Source organism: Epinephelus fuscoguttatus, linkage group LG5, assembly GCF_011397635.1.
Source record: "Epinephelus fuscoguttatus linkage group LG5, E.fuscoguttatus.final_Chr_v1".
In the NCBI taxonomy this organism is placed as follows: domain Eukaryota; kingdom Metazoa; phylum Chordata; class Actinopteri; order Perciformes; family Serranidae; genus Epinephelus; species Epinephelus fuscoguttatus.
This window is the reverse complement of record NC_064756.1, coordinates 28261134-28285352: the sequence shown is the minus strand read 5'-3', so window position 1 is coordinate 28285352 and position 24219 is coordinate 28261134. Positions and strand designations below refer to the sequence as shown.

Genomic DNA, 24219 nt, shown 5'->3' with positions numbered 1-24219 from the left:
ATGGCCCGTTTCACTTTAAAAACTCCCAGATGAGTCAGTTGACCAATCAAAAGTTATATGCACCTGCAGGAAAAAAAAAACTAGTGTCTCTCTGAGCTGCTGCTGCCGCTGAGTACACCAGCTTTATGTCCAGCATCAGAACGCAATGTAAGTCTGTGTTCTTTAGTCCACTCGTGGAAAGCAAGTTAATGTCAGTCCAGAGTTTCTCCATAAGTTGCAGTCTTGAAAGACTTATGTCTGACGCTGCAGACCTGACTGACTAATTGAGCAGCTGACTGGTCAGCGGTGCTGTGAATACAAAGTGTATATATTGCAAATAGTTTCCTGTCATTGAACTGTGAATATAGACTCTATTGTGTATTTTGATTTCCTTATTTGGTTTGTTGGGAACTGTGAAGGGTTATCAGGAAAACAAAAAACTTGACTCAGTGGACTGAACTCACACTAGTTTGTGTGCTGATTTTCTTGAACTGAACTGAGCTGTGAGCTATTTGTTTGTCCAGTCAGTGCTGTTTGTTTTGGTGATATATTTCATCATTTGTGTGCTTTATTGTTCTGTGGCCTGCAGTTGGACAGAGCTGTTTTCTTTCTATTTCATAATTATTTGTCAGATGTGAATATGGCACATCATTTTATTAAAACGCATCAAACCTTGGGTTAATGTGACGCCCAATCAAGACACTCTGCTAAGAACTGCTTTACCTTGTTAATATGGACCTCAAAACTCTTATGAAATGCAAAATACTAGAATTGTAAACATGCAATTAAAAAAACGCAGTTATTCACGATTAACTACTGGAATCCACAGATCAATCATAATTTTAAAGATGAATCATTTCACATCCCAACTTTTTTTTTTTTTAATGATGGCATAATATTGAAAGTTGCATCAGGAGCCTCTAGAGATCTTTTTCTATGCTTTCTGTACTTGACATTGATGCGTTTGTGATTTCAGTCACAGTTTCAAATACAGACAGATATGAACACACACTTCCTGATCTTTTTCCTTAGTGCTGACAGTGGAGTCACTGCAGGGTGTCAGCATGTACAGACATCAGAGTCCCTCAGAGTTTTAATGACTCTGCAGTCAACACCTTTGCCCTTCTCATGTCCCATATACTCAACATCTGACGCACCAGGTTATGCAAACATCCAGTCCACTGGAAACCAGCTGATTATCCATCTCATCTATGGCTGTTTTCAGGGTGGAAAAGATCCCAGTCCCATACATTGCTCACATCCTGAAAACTTCAGTGATCCATCCCTGAGCAAACATAGACTGACATCTGTCACGTTTGCATTCATACCCGTGAACATTTTCATCTGACTTGGAAGGGGGTGGGGGCCTACAGTAGGACAAGCATAACATTTTAGTCCCCACAGAAAAGTCTACATTCTGAGCTAGCACCTGTCCTGTGCGCCCCCTATCCCCCCCACTCCCCCCAAAAAATACTGAGCCAGGGCACCCGGTGCCCAACACCAGACACCTCAGACCTTTGCCATTTAACATGTGATGCCTCAGAGTGGCAGAGAGCAGGGTGTAGGCGGACCTGCTGCCAAAAGGTCTCCTGGTCTCTCAGTATGAGCAGTAGGTCTCATTTTCTTAATTTAGCCATCAGTCTTATTAGTCATGGTCAAGTTGTACTTAATGCATTGCTACAAAGTCAGACAGGGAAAAATCATGAAAAATCACACATTTAAACAGGTTTTAAACAAACTTCCAGAGAAGTGAAGCCTATTTATGAGAAAGAACAAATAAAATTGGTGTAAGCACCCATCACAGTTTACAGATGTTCAGGTCTGACCTGCTGTATTTAGTAACTACTGTAACTAGTGCAGTTTTCTCATGTGATAGGGGGTTGTTTCCAACATTAACAACTTTCAGTTTGAGGCTGTGTTCAGACCTGCTACATCTCAGTGTGAAAAAACACAGCCCCCTCATTCATTTGAACTGTGCAGTGCCAGCTCAAAATGTAACTGCTCAGAACAGGCTGATTGTTTGACCTCTGGTATTGCTGCTTTCAGCTTTCTCGAGAACATCTTCACACCATCACTTAACTTCCTTGAGTCCTGAAACCTGCCATGCCATAGTTACATGTAGAGTATGAGCATCACCTGGGTGCAAAAGCTCACTTGAACATATTTTGGCCTCAATAAAGGCAAAGCCTGCCTGTTTCTGGGAGCTAAAGCATTTATTTGGAAATGTTTGAGTTTGCTATAATGTAACATCTCTGGTCTATCTTTCTTCATCTGTTGTACTGTAGCAAAGAATGGGGAGCAAGCTGTACCCAGCAGAGCTTGTATTCAACACGCACTTCCATTAGGTCCTTCAGTAATACACCCTTCAAGTGTGAATTCAGTTGGTTGAACAGTAGCGGTGGGTGATACGGCCCTAAACTAATATCACAACATTTCAGGGTATTTTTGCGAAAACGATTTTCTTGACAATATGACAAATTTGTACAAAAAACAAACAAACAAACAAAAGTTTTATTAATTTAAAAACAGAGAATTGAAACAAAATAAGTGATACAGTTTTACAGTTTGCCTTCAAATATTAAGTAAAAACTAAACAAAAATGATCCTAATTTCTTCAGTTTGTGAACATCAACAGTAACTCAGAGTGAGACTCATATTCTGTGTATAATATTAATAGTACAACAAAATAAAATCTACCAAAAATTACACATTTAAACAACTCCCAAATACAAAAAACATACCCTGGGATTTTTTTTTCCACCTGGACCTTTATGCTCTGCCATTTCTGCTCTAATCATCACGCTGTAACCTGTGACAGGCTGTTATGATACCATAACTATTCACATATATGTATTTTTTTGTCAAGCCACAAGCGTCACATAGGTTTACATTACTAAAGATTTTTGATGAAAGCACTAGACGACACAGAGATCCATGTGCGCACAGCAGGGGAGAAGGAGAGACACTGTACTGCTGCCAGAGGAGCCGCTGAATGAGTTCCCCCTGAGCGGTAACCCCCGCTAAAAAGTCTGAGAAGTCTGGGGCTGTTCATAAAACATTCAGGACGCCATAGTTTATTCCACACTACTGAAGCTGCACCTCTTTTTGGAACCACCGCAGAGTCACTAATAGTCTTGCTTTGAGCCATGCTTGTTGTTGCCGTGGGTAACAGTCAGTACGTTTACATGCACGCAGTAGTCGAGCTAAGCTCATAACTCGGCTAATCAGTCAAGTGGGACCTCTCGTCTTGTCTGAGTATACATGCAGAAGAGAAAATTGAATTTCTGACCAAGTACGTCTGACTCCACCTCGATAGGCGGCGCTGTGTCCTTTTTATTATAGTGTGTATTGAACTATTGCCGGTTCTTGTTCAGAACTTTTTTAAACAAATCCGCGTTTCGCATTTTCCTGCTATCCATAAACCTCAAAATGTTTAGCTCCTTTAGCTGTCGGAGCATGAATGTAGTTTCCTTGTCCGTCCAGAAGTGCATCTTCTGCTTCTTGTCGCCATGGTGTTTGTTTTTCCGGGATTACTGCACTGCTGCTACGTCATCTCCTTCTTCCGGGTGAAAGCCCGCTAAAGAAATAGTGGTGCATGTGCAGAACACCAAGTCTGACTCCAGTCGTACTAAGTGGATACATGCAACAGTAGTTTAACAATTATCTAGGTGTGAGTTGAGCTATGGATAGTCCAATTTCAGTCGGACTAAGCTGTTTACATGCATTTAAAAGTCCGGTTTCAGTTGGACTAAGCCAATAATTCGACTTTCTCAAGCTGCATATAAACGTACTTAGTACAGTCAAACAGTCAAAATATCGCTAGTATCGCTATAGGAATTTTTCATATCATATTAAAAAGTATGCCAGTATTATCGTGAACAGTATGATATGGAACACCCCTAATGAATTGTTGTCGAAAAAATATCAAAGGACAAACATCCATTTTCCACCAAAATTAGTGCACATATGCAGGTTTTAAATGCAGAAAAGCCCATTAAAAATAAGTGATAGATGCCCTTTCCATTATCAGAGCTGGCTCTACAGTGAACAAGTACGCCTTTCTGTTTCTTATTTTCTCTGGTCTGTCACATTCAACAACATGGATGATGCAGAACACAGGTTAACAAAGTGTAGAGAGCAGCATGAAGGTCAATGAAAATGTTACGGTGGTTTTTTTTTTTTTTAACCTCTTTCTGTCTCTTTCTATTGCTATATTTCTTATTCAGTCTCTTTCTCAAGCTTGATATCGACATAATTTCGAATGATGTTCGAGTGCATTTTGGACTGAGATGCACTGTATTTTGTGGTGAGTGTCATTGCGTCATGCAGAAAAAAGGGCTAAAATTAGTGCTTCCACCCGGGGGTTCGGTTTCCATCACTACCAATTGTAGCTGGAGCGGATAAATACTTGTGACTACTGCAGGGTCATTTGTCTGGGGAGTGAATGCCGACCGTAACCTTTCCCATTAAATACAAATGCCAGATGTTAGTGGGTGTTTGTGGGTGTTATGTCCAATGGGAAAGAGGCTATACATGCATACAGACAGAGACTCCTTCCATTTTGGTAAGATGAGGCCAGTACATAAATGCAGCCGAGGTGCCAACGCACAAGAGGCCGTGTAGCAAAAAAGTTGAATAGCCTCAGCATTTGTCACAACGCAACACAACATCCGCTGCATTAGCCAATCAAATATGTGCATGCAAACATTCCTGGCTGTGTACTTGTAACATGAACATCATACATGTACTGTTTACCTCGCAATTGTCGCAATGGAAGGTTAAATAGTTGCTGCTGTGATATACCCAGAGTTGTGAAAAATTGTCTGAAATTATAAACAGCTGTGCAACATTTTGGCATCGGATAAGCCTTTCAACGCATTCATCTTTTACTCAAACTGGACTTCCTGGATCGTGGCCATTATGTCACTACTTGTAGCAATACGCCCCCCACAACGCTGCCCATGCAATTTTTAAACGCTTTTTTCGTCCCCCTATCTTTAAATGAGGTGGTTTAGATCCGCCTAAACTTTTGGCGTCTTTACAGAGTGCTTGATCACGGTGTGTTTCTTGCCTCGTAGAACTTCATTGGAGTGATGCTGCGATGTTCCTAGATCTCAGCAATAAATTCAGTGAGCACAATGTTCTCATAACCAATAGAAAAGATCATGACAAGTTAATTCCTGACCTTGGAAACGCTTGCTAGCTTGAAAGCTCTGGAAAAAGTTTGTAAGTGGACTTTGAGTGTTGATAATAGATACAGTGTGAAGGCCACAACTATGATAATAAAGCCCACTTTGTAATAAACTGGAATTTTCCTTTAACTCAGAGAAAACCGTGCCTGCGCGCTCCAGGTTTAGGAACCAGAATGAACTGAGACATGTGATGAATATCACGCTGTTCCTTTTATTTTCACCTACTGTTCAAGCAGCATAAAGCGGATGATGTCTTTCATTACACCTGGTGAATATGATCTCTCAGGAAGCACCTCTAGTTCATGAATGTTGATGATTTACAGCACCTGAGAGAAGAAATGCTAATTTGTTTAATGTCAAGACGTAATTTGTGGCAAGTTGCTTGATTCATATCAAACATCTGGAAGGCACTATGATTTCTTATGTGCTGATGATAATAAGGTGATTTTCACACAGTGGAAAAGGATGTGTGTGTGTGTATGTGTGTGTGTGTGTGAGTGTGTGAGCGTGTGTGTGCCTGCCTGGCTGGTTTTGCTCCTGCTGACAGAGTAATGGATCTGTTCATTGTTGCATGTGGACTGTGTGTGATGTATGAGATTCATTTGAAATTCTCTGTCTTAAATGAGGCACTCACATGTCTCCATATGGGAGAATATGGAGTCGAAGGCGAGTGTATTATAGGAAAATGAACAGAAGTCGCTCGTTTTTGCGGTCGTCATCGCTGTGAAATGGTCTTGATCGTGGTCTTTTGTCTCATATTTTTCTTTTTAATGTGAAACCCATATCATGCACAATAAATGTCTCGAAAACACAAATGGTTGCTACACTGGTCTAATACTTACGGTTTGATGTGGAAGATTTAAAAAGGGGGTAAATGTAGTGAAAATATCAATTTAATAGGGTTGGAAATCACCAGAGGCTGCACGATACGATATTATCACTTTCACACAATACAATGTTACTGCGTTTTTTAACATTTTGCGATATGCTGAGTATTGTGATAACATTATATAACATAGATTGTGATAGTTTGTGATTTATTAACTTCTTTTAATCGCAAATTATGTCCCTAATGGAAAACTTTGTCAACATCTGCTTTATGTAATAAGATAAAAAGCAAAATGTATTTAGTAGACTAATAAAGCAATTGATTATTCTAGTAGGCTACCAAAAGTTGAACTTGCATTTGCAGAAATAATAATTTATAATTTAAAAAAAAATGGTACTCAGCCTCTGTGTAATATTGCGATACTGCTATATACATTTTTTCAACAATTTAATCATATCTGAAAAAATAGTTTAATGGAATGTTTGTCTAATAGAAATGTGTATTTACGTATTATTATGTCTAATTATTTGTATTTGATATAGACATGAAAAATAAATCAATAAATTAATTAATTTGACATACATCCGTTATGCAATTCACTTTATTGCCAAGTTGATTTGGAGTATAGTAACAAACAAAACAAACATGACATTTTTCACATTGGCTTTTAAAAAAAATAAAAGCCTTATCAATATGATTGTATCAAGACACCATAATTAAATGAAATTATTATAAAAACCCACAATTGAAATTTACACAGAAATTAATAATAAAACATTTTGACATGCAATAAATACATTCATTTCACTAAAGCAAAGTAAGATCAATACTGACATTAAAATGCAGAAAATGCAAAAAAAAAAAAAAAAAAAAAGAAATACTGTTTGGTTTTATGTATTGCTTTTGATTGTTTTTGTAACCACAAAACAAAACACTGGGTTTTATTGATGGACGTCTGCTTCATGCCTGCTGAAATAAGATCCCGTCTTCCACTGAAAAATCTCATTTCCATTGTAAATTTGTGATGTATGTATTCTGTCATGTTTTTTTTTTTTCATCTATCCGCAGCTACTACTGTCTGCGTGGCAGTCTGCTGAACTTTCTTATCCGTGAACCACAATCACTCGGGTACAACCACCTCGAAACGTCACAGCAATCTTCATTAGATCTTAATCCATCATTTCTACACATAGCCATTTTCCAAAACCAGGATAGATGTTTTTGCGTGTGTGTGTCTTTGAGTGCATGTGTGTGTGAGTGAGGACCCTGAGGCTCTGTAACATTTTGGCACAGGTTTTAGTGTGTGTTGGGTGGAATCACCTTTTTTTTTTTTAATAATGGCTTTTTCTACAAGAAGCGACACTCCAAACGGAGCAGGGAAACCTAATTAAAGCTGACCTAATCTGGAGCAGCGGTCTGCCATCCAGCTGTGTGTGTGTAAGTGTGTGTCCGCATCTGTGTGTGTGTATGTGTGAGATATACAATCGAATCTCCTTGACCAACTTTCGCTCTTCCAAATTCCTGCTTGTTTTGTCCTTGCTCTTTGTTTGTCTTTGCATTTAAACTTCTGGAGCAGAGGTTGTACACTGTAAACGAAAAGATTCAAGCCAAAGTCCACTTAGTCTGTCTTGTATGTGTTCAAGGTAGAGGCAGAAGCAGAGAGCCAAGCTAAACAGATGGAGGACGACACGAGCAGCCAGAACCCCCTTCCCCTATTCAACTACAAAGAGCCTACTGTGGGTCGTGTGCTGATTGGGTGATAATTGTTAGGTCTGGAAAAAGGATGACATCTCAGAGGGCACACTGACATCAAAATTAACATTTAAAAAAAAAAAAAACCTTGACAATGACCTGCAGCAACCAACAATGAGAAATCAAAAAACGTCATTTCCTCACAAGATAATTTCCTTAAAAAAAAAAGGGAAGTGAAATGAACAAAGTGGGGAAAAAAGGTGAAGAGACTCCCAAAGCAACCAGCTTTTCTTTGTAATTTACTGAAGGTTATGACTATCAAGCACAAGCTATTTTTCTCTCTGCTTCTTTCCTCCCTTACTGGTTCTCTCCATCTCAGTGCATGACTTGGCTGGTGCAGCCGAGGCCCGGCTCAATTGTGCAATTTCATACATGTTTACTTTACTGGCATCTTTCTGAGCATATTTTCCCCTGAACATTTCCCCTCACATTATTCTGCATTTCCTCTACAACGATATGCTGTCTTTAATCTCCCTTTGTAAGCCGTTTCTTGGCTTGAGGATCAGAATACAATAACGATGTCAGACTTTTTTTATTTGGCCCGTCATCTGCTGTATTTTAACACATGCCACAAAGTTCATTTTGGAAATTGATCAGGGCTTAAAGAAAAAGAAAGTAGCTCTTCACATAAACATTTAGACAACTGTCTTCTTCAGCATGAAAAACAGCTGGAAGTAAGTGGATCACGGGAGAGGAGGGGAGGCGGCGGGCGCTGTGGGTCAGCGGTTTGTGTTGAGTGTAAGGAGAGAGAAGGGACAGAGAGAGGTGAGCAGGGAAGTTGTGCTGCGAGGTAACAAGGAGCAGTGAGCGAGCGTGGCCAAGCTCTGCACTGGAGGGAGGAAGAGGAGGAAAGTGAAGTGCCAGAGGAAAGGCAATTGTGGGACTTCTAGGGGATCATAAGAGTAATAAAAAATCACAATAGAATGATTTTTCCAGAAAAGTGCAGTTCGGGGAAATAAATCTAAAGCAGCTGCTTGTAATAAAGACTCTTGAAAGTGTCAAATCTCTGTCTTGTACTTCACCCTGCGACACTGTGGGAAAGGCGTTCAGGCACATAGATGGACAGGTGCACCATGTACACACCTACACACACACGCGTGCACACACACGCATACAAGTTATTGCAGAGTTATCAATGCTTATATTGAAGGCACATTTGTATTGGTTGACTTAAGAGTCAGTTTTAGGTTTCAGCGCCAAAACAAGGCTTGATTATTGATATTATTTGGCTCTAGCTTACATTTAAACACAAGTCCTCATAAAAAGAAATATGTACACAGGACAATAGTGGCATGTCTGCTCTGTGCTCTCAAGATCAGCCACACAGATAATGGCTTTCATAACAAGGCAAAGTCAAAGTTGGTCAGAAGCTTAGGTCGACAGTGCAACCCGTGGAAACTACAAAGATTTGTCGCTGAGTTTTGTTTTGAGCATCTGCGATGTCTGCTAAGTGCTTCAGTCCTTTTGGCACACATCGCGAAATACAATAAATGTCAGACAGCGGTACGATCGCAGATCAGGACTGTGCAGTCTGTCAGAGTCACATAGGTGACCTCGGCCTGCTACCGCTGGTAGAAAGCTTAAAGGCATACTTTGCATTTTTTAACATTAAACCTAAACCCTTTTTTGGTCTCCAAGGGGCCACTGGAACTCATCCAGACAGTTTTTACTTCTATATTGTTAGTGTTATAAAAGTTACGGGCCTGGGATGGTTGCCATAACAACATTAGAAAGGAATGAAGAGGCCTAAAAAATAAAATAAAATCAAATGATCAATCCTCATCTCACAGCTGGTGGTGCATCTTACTGCACTTGTTAAAATTTGCATTCAGTCAACTCCATTACATCAATAAGTGTAACAAATAAATTGTTTTAAATGCCCTTCAAAACATCTTCATCTAAACCACTTTGGTGGCAGTGAGAGGTTTTCTGGGTTGGTGTGTCGTATAAATAACATTAACAAAGACATATGGCATGAAACCCCATGGGGCGAGTGGCTACACCAGTAAATTGGAACAAGACTTTTGTAATTTTACTAATTGAATCAACCACAGAGCAATAAAAATATTGCCAGTTTTTTTTAATTGTGATTTACATTACAGTTTCTAGGCCCTTCACTTCGATCAGCCCTGCCCCAATTTATTTTAAAAAGTTAAAACTATGACATAATGTGGAAAAAAATATCCCATTGAATTCCTGTGACCAAAATGATGCCCAAAAATGTATCCACAACATTCTCAAATTGTAACAAAATGTCTGAATGGCTTCCTCGCAACACAGCCCTTGAAAGCCCATGATATCGTATGGCCATGATACTGAGCAGGGGTCTATTCCCAAAGAGCAAGAACGGGAAGGAAAAGAGAAGATACAGTCTACTTGTTTTCTGAATGGAGAGTTTTAGAAGTACGAACAGGCTTTCATACTGAGACAATGGCTCGCATCCACCCTGCTGCGCTCTCCCTGCTCCTCTCCCTCCCCATTCTCCGTCTCTCTATCTGCCCCTGAGCAGAAACACACGGCACATCCTGCTCCACACAACACACCAGCCAAAAGTTCACTTCCTGCTCCTCAGCTCTTCTCCTTCACACCGACCCTATTCCCAGGACATGCATTAACGGCCCTTCATACGCTCAAATGGCAGGGGGACATACAAACAGACAAGCAAGCGCTTCCCCTCTCTATAGAAACGCGGCCCTCCTCCTCTGTCTGTCATACACATTAATGCAATCAAGCAAATTTCAAACAGTGCACAGCCGACAGAAATGTTCAGCCATTATCTTGCTCTTCCCTCCTGCACAGATTTGGAGTGACAGTGGAAACACTTTGTGTTATTTTAATGGTGTAAGGCAGAGAAAAGGAGGATGCAGATTTTTATTTAAGCTAGTGAACGAGAAGGAGTAAAGGGACTAAAATTCCCACGACTGACATCCGCCTGTTCCTACATTTTTAACACGTATGCACATGCCTGTGGACCGCTGCTTGTAATGTTTCATGTAAGCTTACTTTTTCGTAACAGAGTCCCAAAACTTGAAGCATCATCCAAAGCAAGGTGTGTTTGTGTGCATGTACGACCTCAGTCTGACTCTCGTCATTGAAAGTTCACTGACCTCTGGAGAAAAGGGGTCAAACAATATGAGGCAAGTTTTCCTACTTGCCCTGCACAGCCACCGCTCGTCTGTTTAGGGAAATACTGTGAATACATCAAGTCTTGTGGAGACATTTCAAAGCGCTGCACTCGTCACCTAGGCCTCTATGTGTGGTTGAAACCAGAGATCTATGCAATGATGCTCGCTAAAGTGTGGTTCAGAAATTCACAAACAGCCAGTTAAGATACTACCAAAATGACTTTGCCTCATGTTACAACAATGGAATTGGTCAGACCGACACAAGCCTCTTTGAGGACAACAATAGAAAATGTATACCGCATAGTAAAAAATAAAAACAACCAAAAAGAAAATGTTAATATCACATGTTATCTCTCCACCATAAAACTGTAACAAGAAATGTATAAACAGAAATAACCACAGGTTTAACACAGGACAACTGCCCTGTTAATAAGAAAATAAAAAAAGTATGTGTAAGTGTATGTGTGTGTGTGTGTGTGTGTGTGTGTGTGTGAGTGATGTAATCCAAAGGTTTAGTAAAGCTTAGCGTCCCCATGCTGGGTTCAGTCCTGAGGTAAGCACCAGTTTCACGTGCGCTGCTTTCAGTTCAAATCAAAATAAAGAAAAGTTAAGTGACAGAAAACAACATGTTTGATATGATCATATGCTACAGAGAAGAAGCCCTTAAATTATTGTTACATTAAAGAAAAAAAAAAAAAAAACAATCCCAAAAGTCAGGCACATTGTCTCTGTTTTTTAAGCCTTTAAGATTCACTACGTCTATCACAGTGTATTTATGGCTTTAGTATTCACATTCACCCACTGAGGTTGGCATTGGCACTATAGTGGTCAGACATGTCTAATCTGAAGGACCAGTAAAAGTGGAAAAGGAAAAAAAAGAGAGAAGGCCAGCATGTTCTTTGGAATAAACATTTTTTAAGACAAAAATGTGCCGTCAACCCGCAACCTTTAAGTGCTCTTTTGTTTTCAAGCTGGAGGAACTGCTGGTCAGCCAACACAGAAAAATGTCATTCTTTGTTTCCGCCTTTGATACCAGCGGGGAAAGGGAGGCGACGCCGGGAGACATTTGCTAGGCTGATGTTAATAAGTGGATCAGAGGGGTAAGATGGCAGGCATGAAATGGGACATCATGCCGGCGAGCAGTGGGAATTGTCCAGGAGAAAGTGAGATTTCACAGGGATTACTGAGGCACAGCAGCTGGGTTGTGCTGTTCACCCGCTGGCTCCCAGGGAAGACCCACAAACCCCTTCTTGTGTTCATATCACAGACAGATTAGCAGCTCGCTATGTGTGTGTGGAAAGGAGGGGGGGGGCTGTGTATATGTGTGTGGTGAGTGGAGTGGAGCACTTTTAAGGCAAAGGGCTGAGACTCTCTTTTGGCCTGTCAACAGTAGCAGGGCTCCCAGACAACAGACTACAGGGGAGGGAGGTCAAATGAGAGGTCGGACAGTGGAGCGTCTACGCGGGGGTCTGACTACTGCGGCTTCACGTTTCATCATTACGCTGCTGTGAATGGAGTAATAGCTCTTGACAGTAAATGACAGATTTCTGTGCCATTAATTGTGACCTGGTCCCTGCCTTTCTGCTCGGCTGCATCCATAATTGTAAATATTACACAATGTCAGAGGCAACGCCCATGCTGCGTCTACACCATGAGCTGAAGCTTATGCTCATCATGAGCAGGGATTAGTGTGTCATCAGTTGGGTATGTGCAATCATGTCCCAGTTCTGAGATCACAGGGCTGTGCTTACTGCATCTCAATAACAACTGAAAGCTAAGGGATGTTAGTCAAAATGCAAAGGAAGTTTTAGCTCAAGAAGGGTTACACGCTGAGTGTAAGGCTGATTAAGCTATCATTACTGTCACATAGCATGAGTCTTCATCCACACAAATATGCAGGGGAGTGGGTTACTTTTTAAAAATGTGGAGAAAATAAAACAGAGGAGACTTTACCGAAATGCTGAGGCATTTGCTCTTATTGTTCAGTCATTTCCTTGCGACTTGGGAAGCAGGAACATGACTTGGAGAAGCTGGAGAGTGAGATACATAAATTGTCCAGTACCCCCAAAAAAAGAAGAAAAAAAAAATCCTCCCATCACTTTAAAGTCCAGAAGAGTTGGCTTATTCATTTGGTAAAAGTTCCGCTCAGGTCTGGACCGAAACCCTGAATCTTGTCCTTATGTGCTTTTTCTTTTTTTTTTTTGTACACAGATATTTAAAAGTACACAGGTTTAGGGTCAGATTGCAACATTTCCTTGCAACAGTTTCTCTTTGGATTTCACCATAATACAAAAATAAATAAAACGATTTCATTTTGGTTTTCAATTTGTCACTTTGGCTCAATGGCTGTAATTTTTTTTTTGTTTGCATTCACTGTACATAAATACTGTACTTCTTTGAATGAGTGTCTCTTGGTCATGGTATAGCACATTGCTCCTTTATAAAGGAGGACTGTATGATACATTACATGCATAGAAAGGCACTTACAGTCGACACATTTTGGTGTGCATGAGCAGACCAATTCCTCTTGGCCTGTGTCTGAGGTGCAGAGGAGATATTGAGTTGAGGTGAATGGCTTTAGAATACTGCAAGTTGTGTGTGTGCACACAGACCTATTGGTGATTGCCATTTATACAGGTCCTGTGGTCTTAGCTGGGTGAGTAGCGGTCAATGGTACGGCCTTCGGAGAGGGTCTGTTGGGGAGGGGGGAGGGCTTGGCCCAGGACATCCATCTTGTCGTGGGAGAGGCCCAAGTGCTCCGAGGCCAGTTTGGACAGCGGGTAGAGGCTCTCCATGACTTTTGCATCAGCTACCAGTTGCTGCTGGGCTTGGATGAGAAGCTCATTGGCCTTCTCCTGCTTCAGCCCCAGATGCTCTGCTGCATATTTACTCAGAGGATAGATGCCCTCAGCAAAGTCCAGCTTCAGTTTCCCGTCGGTGGTCAGGCCCCCTGCAGTCCCTCCGCTGCTGTGCATCTTCATGTGGCTGATGAGGTTGCGCTGCTGAGCGAACTTTCCTCCACACACCTGACATTCATAGGGCTTTTCTCCCGAGTGGATGCGCATGTGCTCAGTGAGGCGATACTGACGGGTGAAGCGCATGCCACAGGAGTCGCAGGCAAAAGGTTTGAGGCCCAGGTGGCTACGCATGTGGCGCGTCATGGTGCCCCGCTGTGTGAACTTCTTGCCACAGATGCTGCAGGGGTAAGGTCGGGTCAGCCAGTGGGTCTTTTCATGCTGTCGCAAGGTGGCTGGATCTTTGTAGGACTTCTCGCAGGAGGAACAGCGGTAGGGTCGGATCATTTCCGCAATGCCACCTGAACCCAGCCCCTGGCTGGACTTGGTCTCCAGGTGGGACAGACTGTTCAAACTGTTGCTGCTGTTCAGGCTCCCATAACCATTTGTAGTACTGCTCAGGTTTTTGGTGCTGCTGTTATTGCTGTTTCCCATCTCCCCACCAGAGTTGCCGTACAGCTCTTCTTCTGTGTGTGTCTCCACATGTGCATTGAGCTGCTCTGAGCTCGGGAAGCCTTTGTCACAGGGAATGCAGACATACAGATTGTCCCCGAAGCTCTCTGGCTCATATGGCATATGGAACCTCCCCATTGGTCCAGAAGGGGACGGGCGTCCCTCGCTGCTGCCCGTCTCCTCTGTGCCTGACCCGCTCTTATCGTCTGCTCCTTCACTTTCCTCCCCGGCCTTGTGGTTATGATGCTGCTCACCATTTTCACCCCCTTCCTCCTCATCCTCATCTTCATCTTCATCTTCAGCTGTGTATGACAGTGGCTCATGTTTCACCCAACGGTAGATGTTGCCCATATCTCTGCCTGCCTCTCCACCTTCCGTGGGGGTGTCAGGGCTGGGGGGGCACGGGTAGCGATCTCTGCCCTGGGAGCCCGAGCGATGAAGGTGGGGGAGGTGTGGGCCAAGGGGCTGGTTGAGATGGGGGAAAGGTGGAGGAGTGAGGGAGCTTGCCTGGTCATTTGTCTCCATTTTGTCTGAGGGGAAGGCCCTTCCATTCGCCCCCTGCATGGGACTGTTGCGTCCACTCAGAGTCCCGTCTCGCTCCTCATCATTGTGATTGTTGGCCAGATGGGACTGAGAGGGTGTGTGCTGAGACTGGGAGTTGGGGCTTTTCTTGGAGAGGTCAAGGCCATAGCTGGGGGAGCAGTTCCTCTCAGAGTGGCCTGGGCGCCCAAGCTGGGCAGGCAGAGCTGACTGCAGGGACGGGAACACCTGAGAGCCCTGGGTGGAGGTGGGAGCATACAGCTCTCCAGCATGGATGGCTAGTCGGTGGGGAACTAGCTCATCTAGTGGTGATGCCCGGGGTGCATGGCTATTCAAAATTCCTCCTGGAGGGCAGGACTGAATGACAGGAGTAGAAATCCTATACCTGCCACCACTCCCTAAACCCATACTGTTGGGCCCCATCTTTGGGTACGGCAGAAATGCAGGACCTGGGCGGGGAGGGTACTTGCCATTTCTTTTCAGCTTCTTTTTGCACAAAGCAACTAAGTCAAGTAGCTGAAGGTAGCTGGCTGCTGCCAAGACAGCCCCTAGATTGGGTTCAGTGGGAGAAGTGGGGTCCCCCTCACTAAGGCGGCCAGTATAGATGTAGTCCAGAATGACCCTGAAGACCCCTGGACTCACCATCTCGTGGTCGAGGTTGATGAGATTGTCATGGACCACCAACGATTTCAAGTAGAGGCTGCTGGCAGCCAGAATGTTCTTGTGAGCTCTGAAGAGGGCGTTCTGCACCACAATGATAACATCACACAGGAAGCCTTTGGTCCGTTGGCTGTTGAGCTGCAGGAGGAGATCCCTAGCATGACTTGGAACTTCCATGGCACCCAGCATCGTCTTCAGTCCGCCACCTGCAACAACAGATATCTGTAAAACATCATGCAGCAGTCAGCACTTTGACACACAAAAAAAACACCATTAATGTGTCATTTTCTGCACCACAAGAATCATTATTGATGCATTTTACAGAGAGAGTCTATGAAAAGTTATGATTTAAACATCAGACTATATTAAAATATATTTAAAATGTTCAAGTGCCAAAAGGCTTGATTGCCAACATAAGAATAAATAGTCTTTAAAGGAAATTTTAGGACTATTACGGACATTTAAGTAAGCCTATGAGTATTGATATAAATTAATTTATTAACATTTTATTTTAAAACACACTAGTTTTAAATTAAATGGCATTTTTTTTGCAAACTCCTTATAAAAGTTACAGTTTACATAATCATGTTTAATTCATAGATTTAACTTGATGGAACAGGCTGAGTGCAGAAGTTATGTGTGGGAAGTGCACATGAAGGCCACTTACTAGAAGTGAACTTTTGCTAAAGGTGAGCAGTTGCAATGGTTTTCTCATTATCAGAAATAAAAGTCTACGCATTCACTTCCTCTGCACTGAGCATAAAGAAAGAAAGAAACAAATTCAGAGAAGAGCAGATATATGTTTTGTAACCACTGGCTTCCTGATAAAGTATTCCAGAAGTGCTGTGCAGACTTTTAAACAAAGCGAGGGATGAATGTTTCACAAGTGTGATAAACAGCAGGTATAAACCTGTGGGGGGACGACGGACACATCCAAAAAAAGATAGGTCTTTCGGCTCCCCTTTCTGCCCAGTCATATAAGGAACACTGAGTGTACGTGATGTAAATCAACATAACATGGTTCAATACTTTATGTTGAGATGAGCTCCAGGGATCTAATGCGCATGCACACGCGCACACACACGCGCACACACACACACACACACACACACACACACACACACACATGCGTACGCGCTCACACATTCACACACACTCAAATATCAACACTAATTGTTCTATCAAGCCTAAAATAAGCCATATCAGCTGCACGCATGAAACACCATGTATTGTTCAATCAGTGGCATCTGAGGATAGTTTACATATGAGATTAAACGTCTCAAACTGTCCCTAAGGGCTTAGTCTCACTGATGGGAAACAAGCTGCTAAATAAATATCATGTCATCCGTCTGATCATGGTCTTCCTGACACCAGCTCATTCACTTCTTGTTTATTTCATTCACTGTACAAGCTCAGCACGAGAATAGGGAAGTATGAATTTAAGTAAAATAAACCTTGACAAATGAGTTAGAGGAATTCTGAGCAGAAAGTCATGTGACTATTTTGGTCTCTCGCACTGATAAAACAGTGTACTCCTAAAACCTGAGGTCACTCCGGTGTATTGTTGTAAATGCGTGTTCAGCGCCAGGCCTTTCAACATCAGAAGGAAATGTCACCGCTGATGAAATGAAAAAGCCCAAATAAGTATGACGTCCAGCTGGTGATCACGCGGTGAGTGGTCATTCGTATGACAGGAAATTATATGTTTTGATAAAAAGAATCTTATTTATTATCTCAAAAGGTGCCTGTCCTCATATCTACACATATGACCTGTAGGCTATTTTTTTTCTTATTATCTGGTCATGGGGATCTAAAAAAAAACAAAAAGGCTATGAATAAAAGGTGAGTAAGACAGGTTAAGGTGGGTTTACGCTCCATCATGTCCCCAGTTGTCATCTAAAGTGTTTCCACTTCTGGTTTCTGTCTGGCTTTGATTACTCAACGGTCATATTTAACTATAAATTACAACGTCGGTCAGATCAAACGTGTTTAGAAATGAGGATGATATGAGGAATTGGCCAAGTACTTTCCACAGCGTGCTGAACTTTTGCAGTCCCTGCTGCATTAAGGGGGTGTTTAGTTTACTGTTACTGGTTTGCGGAGCTTGGTGACACGTTGTGTACTCACACACACACAATCGGTGTACATTCTCGTCAGTATGTGGTCTGCAGCGCCGTACTACGTGATACAGTTCAACTGCATCACAAAGCATAGCGGAAAATAAAACCTGCTTTATATCCTGATTTATAGACAGATTTTTTTTACAGAGCGTACAGGACATTTAAATCCACATTTAACATATTCTTGCAAATTTTTATAAAATCTTTTGTGATCCAAGAAAAAAAAAATCTTGTGTGCAAAGCAAACCGCACCTGCAATGTGCTGTGCAATGTGCATTATTTTTGGTCTTGTGGTAACAACAGTCAAGGTGGCTGTGGGTTTCCCATCAAGACAATAACAGCCTCTTTTCTGTCGCTGCCATCAGAATGAGCCTTTGAGAGGTTACAGCTTGCCTTTTAAAAATATCTGAGCTCACCGTGTGATGTGCTGACAAAAAGTGAGAGATCACAATTAAACGTGTTTTCTAAAACCCTTGATCTGGAGGGCATGTGTAAGCTTACAGCATCCTGTGAGGAAGCCATCTATGATTGCAGTGATATTTGTCAGAGCTCAGAGCAAGCCTGCAACATAAAAAAAAAAATCTTGTTAACACATCCAAAGCCTGAACTACAGCTCTTTTTGTTAGTGTGTTGTGTTAAACAGGCTGAATTAAATCATTTTTCTACGTTGCACATAGAAAGAAGGTTACTTGAGTCCTACTGGGATTCACAACTGTTTCCATCTTACAGCATTGTTTTTAATGACCCGTCAACATGCTGAGGAAACTTAGACGATGCTGATGTAGTTTACGGCGATGGCATTCAGTTATTCGCATTAGATTAATATTCATTCTCCCTGTGTTTTGTCTGTTTTGTCACTTTTGTGGTTTGGGGGGTGAAGCGGGAGAGTAAACCTCCTACCTCTCCATGCAGCTTCAGTCACATAAACACTCCAGACATCTGCTTAAAACGTTGTGTTGACATTTTATTTTCTTTCAATTCAATTTGCTGCCCATGCTCACGTCCTCTTGTTTATTTTAGAACCCGTTTGACCATGCTCATATGCAGCCCCATGTTCAATTTACGAGGCAACGCTGCAGCAACAACGTCAGTGTAAATTTGCAAGCAGATATTTTACTGTAGTTTTATATTACTGTAATCCAACTCATTTATTTTTTGTCATTTTTGTGAGTCATCAGAGGCACACACATGTGCATTAAATAACAGGCCGAGCTTCACACACAAGTTGGAAAAACTGAGCTCTCATGATGAGCAAGTTGAGTTATTGTCAGATCAGAAACATGATGAAGAGTCAGGGTCGGTTTCCTGTGTGATTGCTGTAATCGCGCATCTAAAAATCATCTCACATTTATAAAATACTGTCGGAAGCTTCTTAATGAGTTTATTTAAACAGCAGACCACTAATAATCAAATTAAGTATTAAACGAGGTGCGTTCACAGACATTTAAATCATGCAGGCTTTGCAGCAGTTTGAGTAATTTACATCTCTTATTTCTAATTTCTTCTCCAAAGCATTGATTATCGACACATTTATGTGGAAATTAAATAAAACCTACTGTGTGCATGGTTTACCGAGGAGCAAGGTTTTAAGCTGTGCCTAACATCTGGGTACTCCACGTCCCGTTTTGCAAGCGATGCATTAAGTTGTCTGCTGACTGTGTGTGTGTGTGTGTGTGTGTGTGTGTCGCCGAGAGGACGCGTCCTCTCTGCGTCTCTAATCTGTTTTACTTTTCACATATTGTACCGTTAAACCGAATCACGAGTGGATCCATCTCTGTGAGCTGCAGCGCCTCATCCTTTAAACCTTTATCTCCGGCGAAAGAGCCTTAAATCACCTCCAGAGGCAGACCTGTTTTCAGCTCATTGTACTTTAAGGTGCATCAGACAGCTGTTTCTTCTTCACAGCTGTCAACAGCACTGAGAAGCTTCTCTTTCATACGTCGTATATAAAATATCAGGTTTTTATAAAGGGAAACCAGAAATGTATGCATTAAAAATCCACCCAAAATATCCCCATAATATTCTTTACTGTGTCCGCTTGAACTGAGGAGGAACACTTTACGCACAGTGATAGGCCTGTTTTATAATGTCCAATAGAGACCTGTTGCTTCCTTATTAAATTTATTATAGGATTACTGAAGAAGCTGACAGAGGTCGATGTCCTCTTTAAGTTTTGCATTAAATTTGAGTTCAAAGAAAATATTTTAAAAATATATAAACTGAAAGATCTTTAAAAAGAAATCAAAATTTGAATTTTTAGCAGTGACACAAACTTTTAATCTCGAAACTTTCACATCATTTCGCAGATTTTTCCTGATCCTAAATGATTTTACAAATTATCTGAGTGCTCTGTGTTTAATTAATATTTGAGAATAATAATACTAATTTCAACCGACTCAAATTAAAAGCGTAAAACAGAACAAGCGGACTAGTTTGGTCAAAGTGGAATACAAACAAGGTAAGACGTCGCCTGATATAAAACACTAACATTTCAATAATTCGATTTTAAAAAAGCACATTTCCTCCCTGACAGCATGCACTGCACATTTTACTGAATAATAAAAAAAGCCAAATGTCACCCTAACCCCTGTTCTTGTTTGGGTTCCTGTGCGCGTGCAGCAGCACATCAGCTCTTACCTGCATGCCCGATGTCTTCTGCCATCCGATCTAAGTCTCCCTTAATGATCATCTCAGCAGTCTCCAGGAGTCATATCTGACGTTTCAGCTTTGAACTGCCAGCCTCCAAAAAACCATGCCAGTTTTCCGAGCGCGTCTGCCAGCTCTTTTTTTATGATTATTAATTGATATGAATTTCTTGTCGCTCCTTTAGGTCCGTCCTCCCACCCACTTTCCTCCCTCTTTCTCTCTGTGTCTCTGCCCCTCCTCTCCCCTCTTTCTCATCCCCTCCTATAAAAAAATACGTGCTTTAGACCAGCATCAGTTTCCTCCTATTTTTTTTCTAGTAATTTCCTTAGCTATTTTTGAGTCGGAGCAATAACGCGCACCGGGATGATAATGGAGCCTCTATGCGCCTTAAGTGTTTTAGCGCCCCGTGTGATGTCAGTCTATAATAAAACTAAAAGGTAAAATCGAGGGCAGGAACTTCAAGTGACCCCGACTTGAACTTCTCAACACATCGTCTTAAAGAGACAGGCAGCCATTGTATACGCACGTATATATGTTGCATATTTATGACCAGGCAGCTCCACTTAAAACTTTGGAGAGATGAAAATAACTGCTTACATCAAGAGCTGTTAAAGCTTCTCATGTCAAGGACCTTCAAGGAATTACTCCCCTTAAAACAGCACCATTTAAAATTTGATCTTGTCCCTGAAGCCAACATTAGAACCAAATCAATCTCAAGTCATGTTTGCTTTTTTTGTGTCATTTGGAAAATAAATCCACATCTGTTAGTGTTCCTTAGTGGTGCAGTTTTGAAAAAGTAAAATCAATGAAACTGTTTAAATGAAGGTGTCTCTCGGCCTCCCTCAGACCTCCTCTGAGAAGATTTGGAGGCTTAATGGCCCCCCTGGCTTCACTTAAAGAACACAATTAGCTAAGTGGAAACTAAAGGAGGTTTAATGAACCACTTTAAAACACATCTCTCTCTCTCTCTCTCTCTCTCTCTCTCTCTCTGTCTCTCACAGACACACACACTCTCTCTCTCTCAGGTAAAACACCTGCTGTGACTTTAATAAATGGACCTAACCTGTATATTGCAGTGGACAGCACCACTGACAGTCTAATTAGAGGGCTGATAAAGTCCACTGAAAACTGGCAGCACAAGGGCATGAAGACATGTTTCCTTTTTTATGATGGATAATAAAAACACAGCTGTGTGCCATAACATGAAGCCCACTGTGGCCACTGGTTTGTCTTTTTTTTCTCAAATTATTTTACAAATATTTCTACAGTGAACCTGTACAGTCATCTCATCCAGTATCAAAATGAATCATTAAAAGATTTTCTTTTACGTGGCTTTAATAAATCACCACTTTACGCCATCTCGTGCTGAAAAAATCCTCCCCTGAACACATCTGGCTTCTTGGATGATTTAATTACGCATGCATAAAGATTAACAATAGTAAAAATTAACAGGATATTCTAAGTGTCTCAGATCAGCTTTAGGCCGGACGTGACCATTATGATCCAGATGCTGAAGCTTTGTCTGCGTCTCTGGCTCCATCAGGACCATCGGCTCAAAACGAAAACCCGCAAAGTTCATTAAAAACTTGGATAAAGTCATCACAGCAGGTCACTAAGGAGCTGCTCATTGTGTCACCGTGTCACACGTCAGCATGGATGCCATCCCTGCCTCTCTGCCGTATCACAGTCTTACCTCGGACTCATGTCTGGTGCTCTGGCCGTATGTCTGCTCTCCTTTTCGGCATTCCCTCATTAGGACCTCCGCAGATTCCTCCGAGTCCGGCTCACTCTCACAAACCCTCTTCCGCGTAATTTTGCAGCCCACTGTCTCCCGTTTTCCCCCGCTTTCACACTCTTCTATACACTGAATATCTCACGTGTTAACAAGAGTATCTGACACTTCAGACTGTGTCGGGGTCCGGTCGGACCAGACCTGCCGGCGGAGACTTTACGCGCACAGCGACACCCAATGGTGCAGTCGGCGGCAGTGTGTCCCATTGGCGTTATCCAGGAGGACATGCTGTGCAGTGATTTAATGGGAGATTAAAAAGTAGGATAGCTATGACCTGTTTTGTCAGTACTATATAAAAACAAAAAAAAGAAGCGGCCTTTTTGAGTCATTGTTGATGACGTGTTTATGCAGGACAGCAGACTCATGTTGATTTAATGTCAGCATGAAAAGGTTGACCAATTTATGGCAAATTAAAATGAGTGCAGGTGAGTTATCCTTTAGTGATGAATACCTTTTATATTTAAAATGGGGGAGGAAGTATTCAGATATTAAATAAAAGTAGCAGCACACTGTAAGATACTCAATTATAAGTAAAAGTCCTGCATTTAAAAACTACAAAAGCAACAAAATGTGCTTTAAAAGTACCTTTATTGTTGGTGCTTTTACTCCTGCCAGTGTTATAATATGTCACTTGATCATTACTATAGATGCATTTACATGTAAACTGTGTTTAATGTTGTGGTTTTTAACGACTGCACTGCATAACAGTTCAGTTTATTACAATGCATCTGATCATATGTTTTGCTTTGTGTGTAGAATTGTCATATCAAAGTAACTGTAGCTGTCAGATTAATGTAGTGTAGCACAATAGTTCCCGTAGACCTGCGGCTCGAGAGCCACAAGTGGCTCTTTGGCCCCTCTCCAGTGGCTCCCTGTGGCTTTGACAAAAAAAAACTGTATGGAAATGAATGATAGGTCAATGTTGTAGGCCTAAAAAAATCTGACATTCTCCGATTGTAAAAATGTAAAGCCTCTATGCTATTTTTAAGAAAATATTTCAACAACTAAAATATACATAATACACCTACTGCCTGGCACCTTTTCCTTGAAATTTTGAATTTAGTGATGCATGGACAGATTTGTTTGCTTTCGCTGCCAGCTGTGCAAAGTTAAAGTACCAAATAATCATGAATAGTGCTCTGCAGAGTGGCTACCTTGTGGTAAAACATCAATGAATGCTCATTTAGACGATTAGTACAGGCTAATTTAGACTTAATAGGCTGTTTCATCTTCATTAAACGCCTCAAATATGTTTTGCAGCACATAGATTTTTGTTTTTATTATTATTTTTGGTTGAAATTGCCCCTGCCTTTGACACAAGGACATAGTTTCAACACTAGGGGTGACAGATATGAAATGGGGGATTGGGGGTCCTTCGCAAGCATCAAACACTTCCTACATTTTTGGTGAATTTTTATGCAACAGTTTGTACCTTTTCTGCTTTAATTTTATGGTGTAAACGTCCTCAATTTAGTTAAAATAAAAGGCCTCTTCTACTGTACTTTAATGTTGTTGTTATGGGAGACAAATGCAAATGTTCTTAGTATAAAGGGGGGCGTGTCTTCTGCATCCTCTCCAAAATCTACACCAATACTCTGGCCTGTAGTGGAGTGGTTGTATGAAGTAGCATAAAATGTTAAATTACATGTACCTCAAGTACAGTCATTAGGCTACAGTGAGAAGGTCTTGCAGTGTTGGAGGATCTGGCTCAAAAATAAGTTGCTCTCTAACCATCCCCCAAACAATTATTATTGGATTATTTCAATTTATATGATAAAAGTGATGGAGAACACACAGAGCTGGCTGATATGGAGAAAATCAAATATCATGATATTTTAAACAATATACCTCATATTGTTATTGTGACAATATTGTAGGGCTGACTTTTTGGTGCTTCCAGGAAACATTTACGCAGTGAGAATTTTGATAAATGATCATCACTAATGTGGATATAATGACTACGTGGGACGTGGGTAGAGGCAAATAATAGAGCAGTTAGAACAGTCTGGTATGTTCAGGAAATGACATCAATTTACTGTAATGCAGCTTCTAAAACCAGGAAAAGACAACACACAATATTATGGCGACATCTAGTCTCATATCATGATATTGATATA

The 24219-nt window shown here is 41.4% G+C and overlaps 1 protein-coding gene and 1 long non-coding RNA gene across 5 annotated transcripts in view; one reads left to right on the top strand and one right to left on the bottom strand.

Moving 5' to 3' along the window:
* Nucleotides 1-24219, top strand: part of LOC125888442 (uncharacterized) — a 91937-nt gene that overhangs the window by 62470 nt on the left and 5248 nt on the right. The window lies entirely within an intron of this gene.
* hic1 (hypermethylated in cancer 1) lies at nucleotides 7343-22289 on the bottom strand. 4 transcript variants are annotated; one of them, XM_049575823.1, is made up of 2 exons: nucleotides 22004-22289; nucleotides 7343-15766 (listed from the first exon to the last, which is right to left on the bottom strand). In XM_049575823.1, exons 1-2 carry the CDS (start codon nucleotides 22061-22063, stop codon nucleotides 13526-13528), a joined length of 2301 nt encoding a protein of 766 aa, XP_049431780.1. In that variant the 5' UTR covers nucleotides 22064-22289; the 3' UTR covers nucleotides 7343-13525. The 4 variants fall into 4 exon arrangements, with proteins under 4 accessions (XP_049431780.1, XP_049431783.1, XP_049431782.1 ...); XM_049575826.1 differs by having other exon boundaries at nucleotides 7343-15750; XM_049575825.1 differs by lacking the exon at nucleotides 22004-22289 and adding an exon at nucleotides 20302-20523.

Bases quoted from the DNA above. Each gene is read 5' to 3' on its own strand.
- hic1 (XM_049575823.1), bottom strand. From the start codon at position 22,063: ATGAGGGAATGCCGAAAAGGAGAGCAGACATACGGCCAGAGCACCAGA. The intron at 15,767-22,003 runs GTAAGACTGTGA...GATGTTTTACAG, and splicing joins GCACCAGACATGAGTCCGAG to ATATCTGTTGTTGCAGGTGG.